The sequence below is a fragment of the Zingiber officinale genome, chromosome 6A (assembly GCF_018446385.1).
Source record: "Zingiber officinale cultivar Zhangliang chromosome 6A, Zo_v1.1, whole genome shotgun sequence".
NCBI lineage: Eukaryota > Viridiplantae > Streptophyta > Magnoliopsida > Zingiberales > Zingiberaceae > Zingiber > Zingiber officinale.
Window position 1 is genome coordinate 148,710,751 of NC_055997.1, and position 21,192 is coordinate 148,731,942.

General features: G+C 36.4%; 2 protein-coding genes across 2 annotated transcripts; one reads left to right on the forward strand and one right to left on the reverse strand.

The window, feature by feature from the left end:
* The first annotated feature begins 2,017 nt into the window (after positions 1-2,017).
* Positions 2,018-19,840, forward strand: LOC121998671 (probable anion transporter 6, chloroplastic). The gene is made up of 15 exons (XM_042553680.1): positions 2,018-2,489; positions 6,040-6,185; positions 7,816-7,915; positions 8,400-8,452; positions 9,907-9,981; positions 10,205-10,285; positions 11,698-11,759; positions 12,858-12,961; positions 13,947-14,062; positions 15,112-15,148; positions 17,476-17,571; positions 18,333-18,474; positions 18,560-18,612; positions 19,048-19,134; positions 19,222-19,840. Exons 1-15 carry the CDS (start codon positions 2,100-2,102, stop codon positions 19,315-19,317), a joined length of 1,638 nt encoding a protein of 545 aa, XP_042409614.1. The 5' UTR covers positions 2,018-2,099; the 3' UTR covers positions 19,318-19,840.
* On the reverse strand, positions 19,838-20,789 carry LOC121998672 (chaperone protein dnaJ 8, chloroplastic-like). Its single transcript, XM_042553681.1, has 3 exons — positions 20,480-20,789; positions 20,141-20,209; positions 19,838-20,049 (listed from the first exon to the last, which is right to left on the reverse strand). Exons 1-3 carry the CDS (start codon positions 20,690-20,692, stop codon positions 19,852-19,854), a joined length of 480 nt encoding a protein of 159 aa, XP_042409615.1. The 5' UTR covers positions 20,693-20,789; the 3' UTR covers positions 19,838-19,851.
* Positions 20,790-21,192: the final 403 nt, after the last annotated feature.

A 21,192-nucleotide genomic window follows, 5' to 3' on the forward strand; every position in this document is an offset into this window, starting at 1 on the left:
GTTGGTGTCATATCTCGGTCTGCGTGTCGGTGTCTTATCCTAGTCTGCGTGCCGGTATTATATCCAGACCTGCAGCTCGTCCTCCGGGTCCGTGCTTCGTTCAGCTTCTCGTCGTCAGATCCAGCTCTTCAGCCTGATCAGAGTCAGCTACTCTTCCGGGTCGCGACAATTCGATCCGCGTCCCATCCGAGAGCGCCCCCCTGGGCCAGGGTACGTTTTCCGTACTCACCCCTTATTTATTTCATTATTATATCATTAGCCGGTTATTCATATATTCGTTGGATCCGCCTTGAGACTCGGGGTACCAGGGGCCGGGCCAACCCGGTCACTGGCTGCAGGTAGCGTTGACCAGAGGACTTGAAGACTCGGTCAACACGGGAGCCATCTCAGCACACCCCCCTCTGGGACGTCGCGACTTCGTCAACATTCCATCCACCTCACCCGGCGGTCCGTCCGACTCAGCTTCCGGACCGGATCAATATCGTTATCATCATTTTCTCTTAATTCTTCCTACTCATTCGTTGAATGATTATGATCATCATTTTTTCTCAATTCTTCCCGCTCATTGATTGTATGATCATTTAGTTATTCTTGATTACTCAATTATTGCTCATTCTTGACTTTCTTCTTATAATTCATCAACTGAATCTTTAAATGAAGAGCTAGTTTTAAAAAACTTATGAAGACCACCTTTATGAGTTTTAATAATATGTTTCACTACTTTTCTTTTATTTCTTTTCTGCTCCAAGATTAATATTTTTTTAGAAACATATTTATACTATAAATTTCAAGTGTAAAAATAAAATACACAAAATCAGTAACAAAACTAATAATAAAACAAACACAAGCAGTGAAAATAATAGTCAAAGAACAATAAAGCCTAGTTTGTACTTGAAGCAATCGATATAATCTATTATATGATGATTGAAATTGGGATGATTTATTTAAATTCTTTTAAATCTATAAGAAAAAATATAAAATATTAGCTCCAATATAATATTAAAAATTAATATTGAATATTGACAATAAGAAAAAATATAGATAAGTAGGTAACTTACGTTGTAAGTTTATATATTGATGAATGGTGAAATTAAAATTTCAATTGGAGAATAAACTTTTCTGATTTAATTAGAAGAGTAATTAAAAGGAGAAGAAGAGAGGAAATTAGCGTTCAGTATTTATAAGAGTTGTACAAGAAATAAAATCTTGGAAAGAGAACAAAGAATCGTTTACCTTCCTTCTTTTTTCTTTCTTTTCTTTTTTTATATTTTTTTTCTTAAATTTTAATAGAAAATATATATATATATATATATATATATATATATATATATATATATATATATATATACCTTTATTAAAATAATTTAATAAAATATATTTTTTTAGGTTTTTATTAAAATAATTTAATTATATATAATATATATTATATATGCATATCAAATTTGGGGTCCTTAAAAATCAGGGACCCTTGACCGTTGCCCCCGATGATATGTCTTAGGATTGGTCCTGGACAGGTGAGTCCTAGGTCTCGGACGACGATATCCAGATCCTTTATAGGAGCAAATGGGTCGATTGAAGGATAAAATGGGCCGAGGCCCATTCTCATCCCTTTGTCAACCTTGACAGTGACTACTACAAAATAAAAATAAAATAAAATTCGCTGAATTTAATTTTATTAATTTGTTTTCCTAATTTTCCTTTAACCAAAACATTCACTATTTATGTATTTTATTTTACTATCGAAACAAAATAATAAATAAATAAATAAACTCTTGTTGGTTAAATAATAAGCTTCTTTTAAGTTTATTCAGTAAATTATTTTTTTTTAATTTTTTTTTTTAAAAAAAAGAAATTGTAAAGTCCATATCACATATCATATTCGTTGTTTGAGTTGCGTCTCCGCCACAAGCGATCCTCTGAGCCACGACTGTAACGTCCCACGTGTGTGGCGTTCATTGGCCTGTGTGCTCGTGGAGCCTTTCGCTCCTACAGTCGTGCCTCTCGTGGCGTCTGGCCGTCCACTTGATTTCGCCTCCTATAAATTCTCCGGGCTCGAGCTCCGGCACCGCCCGCCGGTCTCCCGAGCGCTGGATCGATCGATGGAGATCACGAGGGCTCACCTCGCCCTGCAGTGGAGCCGCTGCGATTGCCTCGAGCTCCGCTCTGTACCTCTTTTCCCGCTTCCTCGGCATTCTCGCTCCCGACCCCTCCGCCTCCTCTCGCGGCTTGGGGTTATGGCTTCGTGCTCCTCCGGGAGGAGGAATGGAAGGGCGGAGGAGCTTCGGGGAGTGATTCGATGTGGTGTACAGAGAGATTTGGATGGCGAGCGCCTGATTGTTGAGGCGGAGGAGGAAGAAGAAAGAGGGGGAGTGAGTGGTGAGGAAAATAAGGAGTCCGAGTGGAACTGGCCCCCTTGGAAGGACTTGCCGCAGCGGTATAAGCTCATTGGCACGACGTCACTCGCATTTGTGATCTGCAACATGGATAAGGTGCGTTGTTTCGCGGAATGTTCAAATCTTATTGTTTGTATGCCGGTGGGTGAAGTTTTGAGAGTTCTTGAGTTGAGACTTTTTTGTTGCTAGGAAAGAACCCAATTTTTTCGTACTTTCGATGGAGTTTCATGTAATTAAATGAATCATGAAGTTTGGTCATTAACCAAGTTAGGTTCATGAGTACTCATCGGGCATTAGAAACTACGCGATAGGTAAAAATATTTTTCTCGGATTGGAAGAACCAGTTACTCGGAGACACTGTTGGGTGATGCGTCTGTGAAGCTTCAATACTGGTAGTTCGACATGGACCACAGGGTAATGTTTTTTTCTAATCGTTTACCATTATTGTTATTCAAAAAACTATAAATGCAATAAATAGAAAGAAAAGGGACAATTCACCTCATAAAGCACCTAGTTTCTAATATTTATCCATAAACACTTTCATTTTAGGGAAAAAACATGCAAGCAGGCCTTTCTTTGAAAATGACAAATTCAGCAACTTTCTAAACTAAGCTTAAAGCTCATAAGCTCGTGCAATGGAAGAACTAGTTGTCTAGATAAATCATTTGTTGATGTTATTTTGCTGCTGTAATTTGAAACACTGGCAACCCATAATACTCTTCATGGTAACAATGCTATCTGTACTTTGGAAGTGTGAATCATTGTGGTTTATATGGAAGAAGCTTTCTCTAGTTTGCCTTTTATATTTAAAACTGTAGATTTTAGTTTATACCTCGAGATTTTAAAATAATGGTACAATTGAAACTTACTATCAAACTAAATTTACTGTTATAGGTGTAATTCAGTTAAAAGTGAGTATTAAGCTTGATAACTATGAGTCTAACCTAGTGAAAAATGTGTTAGAATTTACACTTTGGTCACTGCTTTAGTCTCTAAGCTAAAGTTTGCATTTTAATAGATGGTCTCGAGTAAATCTTTGAAATAGGAGGCCTATAAATAAATTTGATTTTTTTTTTTTGAGAATTTCAAGATTAATTGCTAACAAAAATAAGGTACCATGGTTCTACTCCACTTGGGTCTTTCTAGATCATAGCTGACCTCATTATCTTAATGGTAGTTCAGTTATCTAGATCTCATGAACCTCCCTCATAGTTCACAAATTTCAATCTGAGCTAGATTTGGATGTCAAAACTTCCCCAATTAAGACTTAAGGTGTTCATTAGGGCAATAAGTCCCTAGTTAGCAACATTCAAAGATTTACCAATGATGGCTTCATTATCAAATACCTTTACTGATAGATCATATGCGAGCGAAGAGGGGGGGGGGGGGGGGGGGGGGGGAATATCGCTTCTTTTAAAATTTTACTTTTCTATTTAAAATACAAAGTTAAGCAGCGGAAATTAGAAAGAGACACGTTTGTTTACTTCGTTCGGAGCCTAGCTCGACTCCTACTCGAAGGTCCGCGGTCCTTGACCGCATTGATGCACAAAGCACTATAACTCTTCTTTCCGAAATCCTTCGGAAAGAAGTAGATCGTACAATGGAGCAAGATAGTAACACCCTACTATCTTGCTTAAATGAAATTACAATGCAAGCTTAATTTAAATTATACCGACAAGTAAATTGCAGATGAGGCTTAGGTCGGCACTTCCGGATGATGTAGCTTGCTGGGCTGATGAAGACGAGTCGTTTGCAGAACAGGATTTTTATCAGGAAAATTATTTTTCGGCCACAGACTTCGAGCTCTATTTTATAGGCCTTGGGTGTTCGGTCGACCGATGCCACTGTTCGGTCGACCAAACCCACTCCTTCCTTCCTGGCTGGAGTTTGACGCTGGCTCGATCTCTGACATTAACTGACCTTTAATGGTTCGGTCGACCGATCATGCCTTCCGGTCGACCGAACAAGCTTTTTCCTTGTTCGTTGCAATCTGCCGAGATCTTTATTTATTGCACCATTAATGTTGATTGGATCGGTCGACCGATCCTCTGGTTCGGTCGACCGATCAGCATTTTTCCTTTTTCTGCTGATCGATGCTGATGATCTGTTCTGTGCTGAGTCACCATGGTTCGGTCGACCGATCTTACTGTTCGGTCGACCAATCAAGCTTTGATCGAGCTCGGACTATGTTTTTGTTCGATCTGAATACTGAACTGAACTTGGCTGGTTCGGTCGACTGCTCCTCTGGTTCAGTCGACCGATCGTGCGGTACCTGCAGGATAGTGTTAGGCAAAACATCTTGCAAAACAGAGATTAGCACAGTAACAGTATAATGCAAGAGTAATATTAAAAGACAGTAGAACTGTCTTGATCTCAACTTGGAAACCTTCCCGGTTTCTTCAGTTGGATCAGCGACCTAAGGTTGTTCCCTTTAGGAACCCGACCTTACTGTCGCTCCTTCAGTTGCTTACCTCAACTTACCTGCCAAACATGGTCCTCCAGACCTGTTTGGACTTTTGTCTGCTCAGTGTTTGATCGCCTGATCCACTAAGACTTTTCCTGCAATATTATGTTAGCCAACAACAATAATAATAATACAGAAAGCAATGGTAAACCTAAACCTAGATTTACCGAGATCCGCTGGTCCGGTCGACCGCGTGCGGTTGACCAGAAACCATCCGATCAACCTTGCTTGGAGTTCACTCCTCCAAGACTTCTCGTTACCTAAGGTTACCATCCCCTAGGATTTACTTCATCTGGCTTCACTCACCAGAACCTAAGGTTACCACCCCTTAGGATTTTCTCCACTTGGTTTCACTCACCAAGACTCAGTATTCGGCTATCCAGGGATCAAGTCCTCTAGACCTATCCACCTGGCTTCCACGATATACCGAGATTTCTCTTGCCTAGCCTCCAACTAGGACTTCCCTTGCCTAGCCTCCAACTAGGACTTCCCTTGCCTAGCCTACAACTAGCACTTCCCTTGCCTAGTCTCCAACTAGGACTTCCCTTGCCTAGCCTACAACTAGGACTTCCCTTGCCTAGCCTACAACTAGGACTTCCCTAGATCAAGTTCCATACTTAAACATACTTAAACATATTTGTCTGACATTAAAACCTTGGAGGTCGATTGCACCAACATTTACAAGTTGTGCCCTCACCAATTTCTACATTGATCTTACAGCCGAACAACTTGCCTAGATAGTGGACTTTCATAACAACTTCAACATATAAGAACATGAAATTTTTTTTGAGTTTATTATTAAAGATATTGTTTGTAGAAACTGGAAATTTTCAGCTGCCTTGTCTTGCCAATGGAATGAATGGAGACATGTGGCTGAGTGCTGAAATAAAAAGGTAAATGTGATATCTAGATTCTGATTCAGTTACTTAGTGGGCTGAAGACTCGCCGATTCCCATAGTTTGATCTACAAACGCAAAGTATATCATGCTTAAAACTGATAATTTATATGTTAGCAGGCCCTAGACTCCTAGTATCTTCTGCTATTGAATTAATTAACACTATTCTTTGTCATTATTTCAGTAATTTAAGTTCCTTCTTGATGCTTCAAAAGTTTGAATCAGTGGGAAATATGTGATATTTACAGCAATACCTTCGGTAATTTTCCATGTTTGTTGCTTTCAGGTTAACCTAAGTATTGCCATCATACCAATGTCACATCAATTTGGCTGGAATTCTTCAACTGCTGGCTTGGTTCAATCATCATTTTTCTGGGGCTATGCTTTGAGTCAGTTACCTGGTGGATGGCTCTCCAAGTTTTTTGGTGGAAAGTTAGTGCCATGAATATGTCTTTTCTTATGATTATGAAAATTAGTGTGATAATTGACACTTTATCTCTTTTGCTGTATGCCCACAATATTCGTTGGTAATAGTTGTGAGTTGAAGTACAAAGGCTTCTTTTCTTTCTATATTATCCATTTTATAGTGTCCAATCCAACTATCGCTTCAGTTCAATCAATGAGAAACTTACACCTAGCTAGCAAACAATTAGTTCTAGTTACTTGGTCCTTTCTAGTATATAAAATTGAGAAGCTGTTCATTCTTTTTTGAAGAATTACTGTTAATTCTTATAACTTACTTGGCTTTTTAATCCATTAACCCCATGCCAATATGATTGATTAAGGTGCAATTTGATGTTAGGTTACCTGAAAATTAAATCAGAAGCATGACTTTTCATGGGTGGATCCTTATTAAGGATCAATTTTACAAATGAGAGCATCTTATGTTTGCTAAACAATTTATTAATGAATGCAATTACTTGCTACTTGCTTTATAAAAAATCAACATATTCCATTGCTCGAATGCCTCATTAATTGGTTAAAGAGTGATTGATTGAAAGCCCTTAGAATCTTGTGCCACTCCCCATGTGCCTCTTGGCTAAATGGAGAAGATTTTAAAATTGTTGATTGCACACTTATATTTTGTGGGTCAAATTCTTGGACAATTGGAGACATGTTTACAAAAATAATACAACAAATATGGAAATGTTGAGACAAGCGAGCGTGGTTCCTAAGAAATATAAAATTGACATTAGAAGATACCATTATCCATGAATAACTGGGTTTAACACCAACAAATGATGAGATAAGAGAAATTATATTAAGTTTGTACACATGTTCAAAGATGACATTTGGACTCTATAGTTAGATGTGTAGAATTAATTGGAGTTGAAATTGTGAGGGACAAGAAGACTCAATTTATCTTAATTAAAATTAAAAGTAATTCAAATGATTGGATATTGTTACCAATATAGTCTTAAATAAAGTTGGGATTAACACTGCTTTTAAAATTCATTTTTCTGTGCCACATAGTTAGGATTAACAGTTCTTTTCTAGATAAGAATGATGCAAAGTTCGAAATATTCACATACTAGGTACTGAAAGTTAATACATGTAATAAATTATAAATGTCAAAAACAAATTTTGATTTTTTTGGTTAAATTGCAGGATCTTAATATCTCGCCCTCAGTCCTACAGTCTTATCCTATTATTTCATCATTGTTCCTAGGTAGGATGTCAATGACCTTTATGTGCTTTTTCATCCTATATGTTATTGGTAGAACAATCAGCAGTGTCTTAGATCATATGATAATGTAATTTATTGAATTCATTCTTTTTGTATGAATCACCATGTCTTCTCTTTTCACTAACTTTCATGTGTCCAAAGGAACAAGTACACACTTCTTTTTTGCATATTATTTTCCCATTTGTTACACTTAAGACAAGATCTTTAACCTTTCGTTTCTCCATATCTTCTGCCATCATGATCATATATCTCTTTTTGTTCTAATGATTTATGTATTTCTGTATATATCTCTCTCTCTCTCTATATATATATATTGCACCGTAGTTAGACAATGACACAGGTTGCATTTCTCTGTTTATTGTCTTGTAAATGCAGGAGAGTTCTAGAGGTAGGTGTGCTGGCTTGGTCATTGGCAACTATATTTGTTCCAGTTGTAGCAGGGTTCATGCCTGGACTGGTTTTATCAAGAGTATTGGTATGTTGAAACTTGTGATGCTATTCTACCATTTGTAAAAATGTTCATGTTACATTTTATAAAGTGCCTAACTTGCATGTAATGCTGGGTTCTGAATTCTGATTAACTGTAATGGAGTCTACTAGTTGAAAATTTTATTTAATAATATTTTTTTCATGCATTAGACTTTATACAATTCCCTAGTTACTCTTTGTTTATCTAGCTGAAGGATTTCCACTATTATATTTGTGTTTGAGTGCTACTGGCCATACACCTTTTTTCTGCTTTCCATTGTCTAGCTTTGTCTGTAGTCTGAACTAGGCATATTAGTTAATCATCATTCAATTTGGGGACATGCCACTATTGTGAAATTATTTGCCACAGGGCCTGCTGTATACGTTTCTTGCAATTTGTAGGAATTTCAGATATATTATGGTTCAACTCACTATTTCATTGTTGTAAATTTTCACTTAAATACTGCAGATGTTTATTTGTCTTTGTTCAGGTTGGAATTGGCGAAGGTGTTTCTCCATCAGCTGCAACTGACCTAATTGCCAAGTAAGATTTTGTTGATGCAGTTTGTAGAATTAAGTTTTCCAATCCTCTAGAATGAACTCCTGTTCCCTTTAACTTATGAATTGCTAAACGCTTAAACTTAGTTATATCATGTCCATGAGACCAGATCTCCCAGTCCACAAAAAAGTGGACCAGGGGATGGGCCACTTGCAATTGCGGGCGGATCGTGGTTGCGATCCGACCGCAATTGGTTGTGATTCCTCCCTTGGTTCACCGCCCCCCCCCCAAAGAAGTTATAGTGTTATAGTTTGGGTTGGGACGAGCGGTCAAAGGCCGCCAGAAGTGGGCAAGTGTCCAGGTTGTCCGGCGCTGAAGGGGGGGGGGGGTTCCGGTCGCCCGCTCCAATCCAAACTATAACTTGGTGGGGACGGTGAACTCAGGGAGGGATCGCAACCAATTGCGGCCGGATCGCGACCATAATCTACCCGCAATTGGAGTGGTCCATGCCCTGGTCCACTTTTTTGTGGACTAGGAGATCTGCTCCCTCAATGACTTGAGTATAGAGCTGTCAATTTGGATTGGGCCTGTCGAGTTGGCCCGCCCCGCCAAACAATTTAAGCAGGTTGAGTTGGAATTTTATCAACCCAAACCCGCCACGGGCCGACCCGCCTAGGCCCGCGATCCGCGCAGGTTGTCTCGCGATGAGCTTGGGTTAGCCTACGGGTTGAGAAACACATATAAGCTAAGTTTTATGCCAATTTATTATCTTTCTTTCTTATAATTTTGAAATAAAAATAGTACTTTTCATCTCACATAAGTACTTGTTTGCGTCCATTTATATTTAAAATACATGTTTATGGATACATTTGATTGATGAAATCTTTTCAAAGTAAAACGTTGAAGATATAAATATTTTTTTAATTTTTTTTAAACAAATTGATGGGTCTGCGAGTTGACCCGCCAAAACCTGTAGCCCGCCTTGAATTGGGTTGGGTTGGGTTGGAAATTTGCCAACCAGCCAAGTTGACAGGTCAGCCCGCCCCGCCCCGCTCCGCCCCGCCAAATGGTTGTCCCGCCACGGGCTGACCACCCACCCCGCCACGGATTAACCTGTCTGACAGCTCTACTTGAGTATTGCCTTCTTAAAACTCAATGAAAACATAACCATAAATTCCATGTAGTTGTCTTCGTATAGTTGGGTAGACGACTTCTTGTTGTTGTGTAAAGTATACGTTGCTCTATGGTTGTTAGTGATAAATATGCTTATGCACCGAGGAAATAATTAAAAGGAATATGCATTATGGAATGGTCAGATGCTCCTGAATTAATTAATCTCATTGTTTTAAAAGTTTATTAGTTAAATACATTTCTTCCACCATGGAACTTAAAATAATCATGCAACAAAAATTATTTCCATCTACAATGGCATCTTTCATTGTCCTTCCATCTTTTTTGTGAACTTATACATGGTTCTTTGGCGGTTTGGTCTAATGCAGGTTTATTCCATTGCAAGAGCGCTCAAGAGCAGTTGCAGTTGTTTTTGGTGGTCTTAGCATAGGAAGCATCTTAGGGTACATTTTTGGTGTTTTGTTTTTACTGGGAAATTGAATATTGGATTTTGATGATTACCTTACTTGGTTATTATCTGATGTAGTTTTGGACTTTTGTGCTCTATGTTGCACCACAATTGAGAATATTAGCATTTAGCAACCTAAAGGAGATCCATTCAAATTGTGATACTAGTTTGCCAAGTTCAATGTCAAAACTAAACTTTCTCTACATTTTTACTTGCAGGCTTCTATTAGCTCCTCCAATCATCCAAAATTTCGGTTGGGAATCTGTCTTTTACATGTTTGGTTTTCTTGGGATTCTTTGGTGAGTAAATAACTGAAGAAAAGATTCTGAATAGTGTGTCCAGATCACCTGGTTTACTTTGTTTTTTTTTCTTTTTGAGTCTTTGAGCATTAAAAAATTGTTACACCCAATTTTTCATGACCTGCGATTGTGATTGCATGTACTAAGAGGTACCCCACCTACTTACAATAAAATAAAAAGTATCCAAGAACTATAATAACAATAAATAACTATGCTAAACATGAACTATTCAGCAAAAAATGCATTTTATTCCTTCCATTAAAAGAAAGTACAACCAGAACAAAATGTCCAATAAGAAGAACACTAAATAAAACAAGAAAAAAATGATTTATAGAATGTTAGAAATTTCTTAGCAACTCTACACAGTTTGAAACCAACTAAGGCATACTAGAGGCCAACAAAAAAGGGGCATAAGCACAATTTGCAAAGTGAGGAAATAGAAAAAATTTATATCACTTTTAATCTTGTTGATTAAGAGTTCAAGAATTTAAACCAGTAATAATTCTCATTTCAAGTTGGGATTTTATTTAACGTAAAGTCAACTCTTACTTTTTATGCCACTTATCAATAATCATTTGTGGTAATATTCACTTTTAATTATCACCATTTATTTGTCACAAGTAAATCCACCTTTAAACCTTGGAGTCAAAGTTATGTATGGGTAAAGGCCCTCATCGGTAAAACAATGATATAGTATCAACACACAAAATAAATAATAACCATGGGCATCCCACACCATCGTGTCTTTATGGGTGATCAGGAGCTCTTATAAAAGGCTAGAGTCAAAGGTTTCACTTTTTAGTATATTTGTATTCCCTTTAGCGTAGAGTGTTCAAATTTAAGTGATTTCCACTTTGACTAGTTAAGGGTGGACTAGCGTTGCACAAAGAAATTTTAAATGGGGTAGTGAGAGATATAAAGCAAACAGGCAATGGAATAAACCAGTCTCAAACATGGAAGGTCGAACATGATATGTATCAGTAGACGAGCAAGCAGGGCATCTAGTTACAACAACAACAACCAAGCCTTTTCCCACTAGGTGGGGTCGGCTGTTATGTAAAGCAGGGCATCTAGTTATAATTTAAAAATTATCCCCTCCAAATGTTATCTCATATGAAATTGACATAATAATAAGCATAGAAAATTATCAATTATTACTCCAACAGTTACGCCAATATTATAATGTTTTTAAAATTCATTTCATTGATTAAGCATCACTTAATCATGTATTCTCCTTTTTAAAATGAATTGTGTTTTAAATTACAAATAAATTAAAATAGAACAAAAATATGATATTTAACAAATTGTTGCTATCACATGTTCTTTATGTTTTTTAACGATTTTGATACAATCACATGTTCTTGAAGTGTCAAATTCAGTGTTTTGAGTTTAATTATCTCTCTTCGTGAAAGGTGTTTGGGATTTGAGTTTGTCAGAGATGGCCAGTCACTACTTGGTGATGATCTCATTTTTCGTAAGTATATATCCACTTTATTCTTTTAGGTTCTTATAATTTAGTAACATTTAATGTTCGACTGCTTCCATTTTATTGGACAATTGTTTGACCACATTTGCATAAACTAAGGTACTTGTCTATCTTCATAGCCGTTCTTGTTTCTGGATGCACAGTGTGCGATTGCAATGTGATCTCATGATGTGCAGAATTTTTTTAGGGTGTTTATCTTGATCGCTTGAAGGGGAGCTTTGGCGCAACGGTAAAGTTGCTGCCGTGTGCCGTAAAGTCACGGGTTCGAGTCTCAGAAACAACCTCTTGCAAAGCAAGGTAAGGTTGCGTACAATTGACCCTTCCCCGGGCTGTCCTTTTTTATCTTGATCGTTCCTTTTGTTGAATACATATAATCGACTTTATATGTGATATCACACAAGTGGTTTATTTGTCAATCTTTTTAAGTAGACCCACCAGTTTTCTTCAAGTTCTACCCAAAAGTATACTACTACACCTTACTGTGTTGTTTAGTCTTTAAGTTACTCTCTTGGTTACTGGCACTTGAACAGTTGGTTTGCTAATTGGCTCAGTAGGGCATTGTATCATTGTAGAAGGATATTGATATGTTACCCATGTAATGTAATTGATAATTGAATAAAATTATCATCGATATCAGGCTTTGTGAAAGTTGATTGACTAATTACTTATTCCAAAAGCTTCAACACCTAGGAAAGAGATCAATCTATATTTATATTCTTAATATTTGCTCTTCATGTGTGGGTGGACTTTACTGAATTTCACTGATCCAAACCAACACATGAACTAATAGGATAATATTATTGACATGGGTAGAATTTGTACCCAAGACTGCTCATTTTGTTACCATGTTAACGTTGATAAATGTGATGACTAGCTAATTATCCTAAAAAGTTCAAGTTGTTAGGGACCATCTACGTGCTTAATAGGCTTCAACCAAAGGAGGAAATCTTTTTTTTTTTTTGCTTCATTGTGAATGTAAGTCTATCCTTTAGATCAAGCGCTTACCCTTCTCTATCTATTACATCTTATCAATTTCTATTTTGTATTTTTATATAAGTTGACTAAAAAATCTTCATGTTTTTTTAGGCTTTAGAGAAAAGGCATCGAGTATTGGTAGCTTTTTGTCAACATCATCCTATGAAAACAACTCAGGCAATGACTCCTTAAAACAATTGGTTGACTCACTTAAGGTAGAGTCCCTCTTTCATTCTTTTTCTTTGGATATGCGTACTTTCACAAATCCATATATGCCAACTTCATTCTTCATTTTTTTCCTGTTTTTGGTCTATGCACATACTACATGGAATATCATTTTAGGTATATGTTAAAAATCAACTTAAAATTACATTTTTAAAAACCACATATATTTTCTTTTCCAACTTGAGTATGATTACTCATCAAATTCAATAGAATCACCAAATGATACCATTAAGGACACTAAAAACTGACAAAAAGTAAACAGCATAATGTTATCACATTAGGAACTTGTAATCCTTCCTGGATTCATTAATTTAATCAATTGAGGATATAAGATGCTATATGTTTAGCCTTTAATACTTGGAAATAAGATGCTATGTTTCTTCTATCAACTGAGGAAACAAGTGTTGGATACTGACACTTGGACCTCAATGATCCACGTGAAACACTTGATATTCCTATTGATCACATGTAGAAGTTTTCAAAAATAGCCATGCCATACATTTATATCCACACCTCTTGTACCTGTGTCAGATGCTTTGAGTAACATAGTGTTTTAGACTTTTAGGTACTTGGCTTATGTTTTGGTCCTTTTAGCATATACCTTGAATATAGTTTTTAAGAACAGGTTATAGAACGAGGAAGAGGAAGATCAAAAAAGACTTGGTTAGCAACAAGAAAACAAGATAAAATTTATTTAAATATAGATGATGATATAATAGGAGATAGAGCTCAATGGCGTAAAAGGATTCATACAGCCGACCCCACCTAGTGGGAAAAGGCTTGGTTGTTGTTGTTGTTGTTGTTGTTGTTATAGAATGAGATTGAATAATGAAAATCCTCAACCTTTTTTTGTTCTACAAAAAGCAATTATGTAAAACATCAGAGTTTTAAGTTATTTGAATGTGCTTATATTACTTTGACGAAAGTAAGTGGAGATATCTTGTTGAACATTACATTGTTGTTTTTAATTTGCAGGATATACCATGGAAGGAATTTTTCAAAAGCAAGGCAGTATGGGCAATGATATATGCTCATTTTTGTGGAAGTTGGGGCCACTATACTTGTCTATCTTGGCTGCCAACTTACTTCAGGTAGCTTAATTATTTTTCATGTTCATTCTTCATACTTTTCATTAACATTTGACAGTAAGCTAATAGCATCATCATCCTTGTGTTTTCTATTAAAAAAATAATGTTTTTATGTGCAACTTGTTGTAAGTTACTAAATCATTTTGTAATCCTCTTACTTTTATGTGAAGGTTTTCATAGATCTAATACTAATATATTGAACACTAGTTTTGTGATGGCAAATATATTTTATTCTAATCTACATTTATCATTTATAAATTTTTATAATTATATCTATATATATATATATCAAAGTGTGTATTTCAGTGAGTGTCAGTGTTCTGCCCAAATGGGCATTGCCACTTCTCTACGTGAGACCAGGCAGTGCATCCAACACTTTAATTCTTAATTAGGATACTGTGTATAGTTGTGGTGTTCAAATGATGGTATACAAAATTAAATCATTCCATACGCACTTGTACGCTGTGGCTTTGTGTGTCACATGCTATGTGAGAATGAGCATTGATTAATATGAAAGATCCATGAATGTCCAAGAATAAATGTGTTCTCATGGTCTTGTTAAGTAGTGTTTTTGGCCATCGAGCTACACTCTTAGACTTTGGCTGATGATCTGCTGCTTATTAAGGGTGAAATTTTTCTTGCATGAAACATTGTATTATTTATCACAAGAAACATTTTAACAAACACAAGGTTTTCCAGCTATGCAATTGGATCCATTTTTTGCTGGATAAATCTCAATATATGTAGGGGGATTTGTGGAAACCTATATGGTTTAACTGCAGTGGTCTCAGTCTGAATCGTCACCAAAATCTTATGAAGAATCTTAACAAAAAAATGGACTGTTGATTGGTACTAAAGAATACTTCCCGAGGATTTAAATATTGGATTTGTCAACAAAGCATGCATCAACGTTAGTCAAACCATTCTTAATCCATAACAATAAGTGCTAACTGGTTCTTTTAGTTGTTTGCAATATTCTGCAAATAATCTTGTTCTTTGTAGGTGCATGTGCAATTTCTATTTACTACTAATTTCAATTTAACTTGAAACAGTGAGGAGCTGAACCTAAATTTGACTGAAGCAGCTGAGGTACTAAGCCTTGTTTCATTTTATCTTTCCATAGGATATTAATCAAATGATTCCCTTGTGGTTGGAAAACATGCATGGCTACTTGTTGGTAATAGGATATGTTTAAGTTGAGAAGATTAGGTTCTTACTGTGAATTTTACTGATGCATTTATTTATAATTAGGTGCTTTGAATTGGTCTACTTTTTCTTCGTTAATTGATCCTTAATGCAATCTATGAAAATTGGAACTCGACCTCTTTAATTGGCTACGCAAGCTTAATTGATTGATTGAAATGGTAGGCTGCAATGTCTTCTTGGCCTATAAGCTTCTCAAGTGATACTACTATCTCTGTCCTTGGTTTTCAGCTGACCATATCCAAGAGATATAATTTATGTTTATAAAGCTGTTTCATTTCTTTTCCTGAATCGATACTACTAAATAAATAAGGTTAAACAGTAGTGAATTTTATTCATTAACATTCATGAACAAATCTCCTAAACCACTCATGAATAAACTTGTTCATTAATTTGGATAAAGTTCAATTATGATCTTTTTTTTAAAAAAAAATATTTAATTATATTAAAATATGATGCATATCTTAGATACTTTTATATCATTTAAAATATACTAAAAATGGACTAAATTATAAATATAGTAATGTCTCTTGTTGAGCTCAATAAAAAGCTCAATCTCGATAGGACTTTTAATAAACACTCTTGAACAATCTCAGAAGATAAATGAACAAACTCGAACAATCAAAAATTAACTCAGCCTTCTGACTCGGCTCGAATTTTTACAGCCTAGAGACAATTATTCTACCATGAGGATTTAGTAGTATTTCCACTTTCTACCTCTTGTGTCTGTCCATGTATGCATAAGCTTTTGAGTTTATTTGTTCATAGTTTGTGCATACTTAAATTTAGTAGTAAGAGACTAGTAGAAAATGTGCTATTAATGCAACTTCCAAGTCAATGATGCCAAACTATCTACCCCAAATTGTCCTCTACCACTTATTGACCAGTCTACCATTTGAGGCCCATTTTGGCTGGTCATTGGCCTATTTTGTGGGGATCACATGGTAGGGTGATGAGATTGTGGTACAATTTGTCATACTTCATTGAACAGAGTAGGTTGAGGAAGTAACAAATAGAAAAATTAATGCAGTAAAAATGAAAATACTGAAATTAAATCACGGAGTTGCTAAAAAGGATAAAATAAAAGATATTGGTATTTCAGAGAAAATTGATGTTGATATAAAATGTGATAAAATAAATTGACGTGGTATGAACATGTTCAAAGTTTAACAGAGTTGAATCCATTATAGCTGGAAGATATTAAGGGTAGAGGAGGGAAAGAAAATCAATGGACTAAAAAAATTATCTGATTGACTATTGACAGTCCTACCTTGAACTCAATAAAGGAATAAGATTCATAGAGCCACTTACAAATAATTGGGACAAACATAACAGATGATGATTATGACTTGGTGGGGTAATGAGAGTCAGAGGATGCACTCCTAGGTTATGTCTGAGTCTCAAGAAATTACACCAAACTTCTAGTTGATGTGGAGGTGGAGAGTAATTGTTGCTCACTGTCTGATATGTTGCATCTTTATTTGGTTCACAGAAATACATTGGTTTTCTTTCTTATTTATGAACACAGTTATTTTAGAATTCTATACTATTTTACAATGTTTGTTATGCATAGGACTCAATTTTATTCCGAAGTTTAGGGCTATAAATGAACAAAGCGTTCGTAAACAAACTTGGTGTTCGGCTTGGTAAGAACTTGTTTATGTTCGTTCAATATACACCAGATTAATTAAATAAATAAACTTGAACAACTCGTTAAACTAAACAAACAAGCTTGAACACATATGTGTTCATCTCGTTAACGTTCGTGAACAATGTTCGTGAACAATATTCACGAATCATATTCATTAATAAAACTCTTTTCAATATGCTAAATAAATAATAAAATAAACAAATAAGTTTAAATTATCAAATAACTAAAAGTTTCACACAATCAAACAAGCTTGAATTGAGAGCTCAATAACATCTAAACGAACCAAATTCAATAAAAGCTCAAGTCAAGCTCAAGCCAAGCTTCAATTGAGAGTTCGATAACATCTAAATGAACCAAGCTCAAGCCAAGTTTCAAAAATAAACTAAGCCAAGCTTGAACAATCATTTTAAAAGTTTGGTTCATTTTAAGCTCGGCTCGGCTCGTTTACAATCCTACCCACAATAATATACATCTACTTTACTGCAAAAAAATAGTTCTTTGATTAAGTTTTGGTACAAGTACTGTCAAGGCTCCAAATTGTATGATTTATGTTATTTTACAGGTCTCAGTCCTCCCCCCTTTGGGTTCTATTCTCACTACCTCCATGGCAGCAACTTTTGCAGACCATTTAATTTCAAATGGAGTTGAGACTACAACGGTATAGGACATATCTAACTTGCTCCCAACTTTTTTGTACATTGAGCATGCATTGCATGATGATTTGTTTCTCTGAGCTGTTCGTTGTTTTGTAATCTAAATGCATACTTAATCTAGATTTCCTTTTTAAGGAACTATTTGCTCATCAAATTTCCATGTATTTCCTGAGCATTAACCTTTTATCTATGTTCATCCTTTGAGCAAGTTTAGAATATGATTGTTTAATGTCTTGTACGTTACTAACATAATATGAAAAGCAGAAACTAATGATCAGATATCAAATGCTAATTTTATCTATTAGCAGTTTTGTACTGGTAACCGTAGCTTGATCATTAACAAAGATTATCTTTGTTTCTCGGCAATTTAGGACAATGCTTCCTTGTCTTCACTTTTGCTCATCAACTTTAAGATGTGTTGAGTTGTGAAAAGGTGGAATAAATTTTAATGTTGCTTTCTTATCTAAAGTGAAGCACAAAGTCATTTGTGTTGTGTCACCTTTTTTTCTTGTTAGAGTGTTGATTGCATTAATTTGTCTATTGAAATGTCAAACATGAAAAGTGAAATTCGGAATTTGTTCTCCTAGAAATCTGTATTGGTTCCCTCACTGTATCATTGCACGGAATTTTCCCAATGAAATGGCTCTCTTGATTTCTTGTGCTAACAAATACACTAAAACAATGCAGTAAGAGCTGAACTTTTCCATGTTGAATGAAAATTATTTCCAAACCTATAAAATTCTGATGATTCATTTTGAAACTGTAGGTACGAAAAATTTGCCAAACAATTGCCTTTCTCTGTCCTGCAGTTTGCATGACACTTTCCTCTTTGGATCTAGGATTGCCTCCTTGGGAAGTGGTAGCTTTTGTTACCTGTGGCTTGGCACTTTCAAGCTTTGCCTTGTCTGGTACTTGTTTGGATATGGGATCTATATATTTCTATTGCATGATTGTACTCAACTAAGTCTAACAAATTTTTTTTCTCTTCTTTAGGCCTTTATTGTACCCATCAAGATATTTCTCCCAAGTATGCAAGTATACTACTGGTATGCTTTTGTTCATCATTTACCAGAATTTTTCACATATTCTTGAGAAGATATGACAATAACACCATTACTTCCTGTCATCCTCGTGAAATTAGGAAAAAAAAAGTTACTAAGAAATGAAATTTATTTTATAACAATCAAAATGCTTTAGTTCTCTAATAATTGTGTGGATTCTCGTAATAATTTATCATTACTAGTGTTATTCATTGCATACAGAAAAGTTCCTTAGCTGCTTTATTTGACAATATTTTCCCTATTTTGGCACCAATAGTGTGAAAAATTTGACATTTGACAACACCCACACAAATAGACGTGCACAAATTCGTTGTTCAAGTAGTTTTTGGTCTTAATTTTGGCATTCTCTATTTTCCTTTTTTCCCTTCGAATCTGCATTTGGCTCCAAATAACAAAGACAATCTCATTTCAATATCGCAGGGTATCACAAACACAGTAGGAGCAGTACCTGGAATCGTCGGCGTCGCACTCACCGGATATCTTCTCGACACTACTCACTCCTGGAGTGTAAGTTACCAGACTCCACCACACTTCTTCCGACTCTTACATTCCATTGCATAACTCAACTAATCAAACCTCATACTGTTTCTGTAGCTATCGTTGTTTGCCCCATCAATCTTCTTCTATTTAACCGGCACATTGGTGTGGTTGACATTTGCCAGCAGCAAACCTCAAAACTTCAACGAGTAGTTATGATCTGATAGATCATTTTGTCGTGATTCAAATTAAATCCTTGTTAGGTTTTTTTTAATATACTGAATTGATTGATTCAAATGAAAAATAGTGGGAAAAGTGAATGGCTGTGTATATTCTTTCAGCAGCCCTATTTTCATACATATTAAGTTTCTAGCACACCAATTTTGTACAGTGTAACGTTTGTGTTAATATTTTTTTTTTTGTTCCTTTTGCTAGTGTTTTAAAAAATGTAATTGCGTAGAGGAATACTCCACGAAACTTATGTTAAGTTGTATTATTTATTTATTTATTTATTTTTGGAGGATATATATTCTTAATAATTCGTATTCAATATTTCTTAATAATTCATACGATAGACATCTATCGGCTTCTGAAAATAAGCCTGTAGCCTCCCTCCCAAACTGTTTGTAGCTTGGGAAGAGAGAATATGTACATTATTAATTATTTTGACTAAAAACATTTTTTAAAAAAAAAAAAAGAAAAAGAAGAAGAAGCTTTTTTCACTGGAGATCAATTAGAGGCGAATATTTAAATGTAGGGATTAATGTGGGAAGAGTAGTCTCTAATTCCTGCTCCTTCCCAGCCCATCCATTCCTCCCACATATCCCAACTCGGATCATGCTTTCCCCTAAATGGCTCGTCCAGCCCGTCGTAGTCCCTCTTGTTTGGTTTCTTTGCTTTCGGCGTTTGATCTTCCTCGCCTTGGATGAACTTGGTCATTAGAATCTGGTACAATACAACGAAGAGATTGATTAGAATGAGGGTGATCTTGAATGTATTATTATAGAGAATTGGGCGAATGACGGTGGCTACGTACATCATAAGCTTCGTAGATTTGTTGGAACTGGGCACTGCAATTACTCTCCTTACAAACGTCGGGATGATACTGCATCGAGAGTGGTAAACGATTGCAGTAAGAAGAGGGTTACCAGGATTGTATTCAAAAAAGGAGCAAATCGGAACCCTAAATCCCCAAAATCAGCAGCAATACAGCAAAAAAGTCAGCGAATCCCAATGATTGCCGCAAAACTCCGAGAAGAAGAGTTCGATCATAAGATAGAAACGCAAACCCCAATCAATCTCATCTTTCTATGCGAAGGAACGGGGAATCCACGAACCAAAAAGAAAAAGGTAAAATTTGGGCAGTCTAAGCTACCTGAAGCGCGAGCTGCCGGAAAGCCTTCTTGACCTCGTTCTCCGACGCGCCGGGCTGAATCCTCAACGTCCTGTACTGATTCGCCAAGCTCCCGGACATCGAAGCGGCGCACCGCACCTCGCCGGCACACCGTCTTCCCCCTCGGCTCCGCCTTTCGATCCGTCCCCCGATCGGGGACGCCGCCGACGCTGATCGAAGCATTCCGGTCGCCATCGCTCGATCGCCCAAACAAACACAGCGAAAACAGGATCAAAACCCGACCTTTCTCTTCTCCGATCAAGATCGCACGAACAATGATGGAAGGAAGAAGACCACCGCTCCCATTAGCGTTATATAGAGCAGGGAACGTTGCCCGCCGCGGTGTCTCTTCATCCTTATCCTCTCTCAGCCATTACAAACAGCCACTTCGCACAGACTACCCAAACGTCTACCTCCTCACATCATTTGTGTACCCCGCGATCGACGTGGGTAGATCAATCTGCGGTGAGGCCTTATCTTCCAAAATTCAACCAATTCGCCACGTCATATTCGGCGAAGAGAATCATCTCATCCGCTTTCGACGGCTGCTTCGACGCCACGTGGCGCAACCGTTACTGTTTACTCTTTTTAACTCGACAACAACTTTTTTTGCCCCATTTTTTATTTTTATAAAATGGATTAAAAAAACTAGATTAATTTAATCCCTTAAATTAGGGGCTAATTATGGCATTTAT

Excerpts from the sequence above, each read along its gene's own strand:
- LOC121998671 (XM_042553680.1), top strand. The coding sequence starts at position 2,100 with ATGGAGATCACGAGGGCTCACCTCGCCCTGCAGTGGAGCCGCTGCGAT. Across the intron at positions 14,063-15,111 it reads TGGCTGCCAACTTACTTCAG|TGAGGAGCTGAACCTAAATT; the intron begins GTAGCTTAATTA and ends AACTTGAAACAG. Across the intron at positions 18,475-18,559 it reads TTCAAGCTTTGCCTTGTCTG|GCCTTTATTGTACCCATCAA; the intron begins GTACTTGTTTGG and ends TCTCTTCTTTAG.
- LOC121998672 (XM_042553681.1), bottom strand. The coding sequence starts at position 20,692 with ATGGCGACCGGAATGCTTCGATCAGCGTCGGCGGCGTCCCCGATCGGG. Across the intron at positions 20,210-20,479 it reads TCCGGCAGCTCGCGCTTCAG|TATCATCCCGACGTTTGTAA; the intron begins GTAGCTTAGACT and ends CTCTCGATGCAG. Across the intron at positions 20,050-20,140 it reads AAATCTACGAAGCTTATGAT|ATTCTAATGACCAAGTTCAT; the intron begins GTACGTAGCCAC and ends GTATTGTACCAG.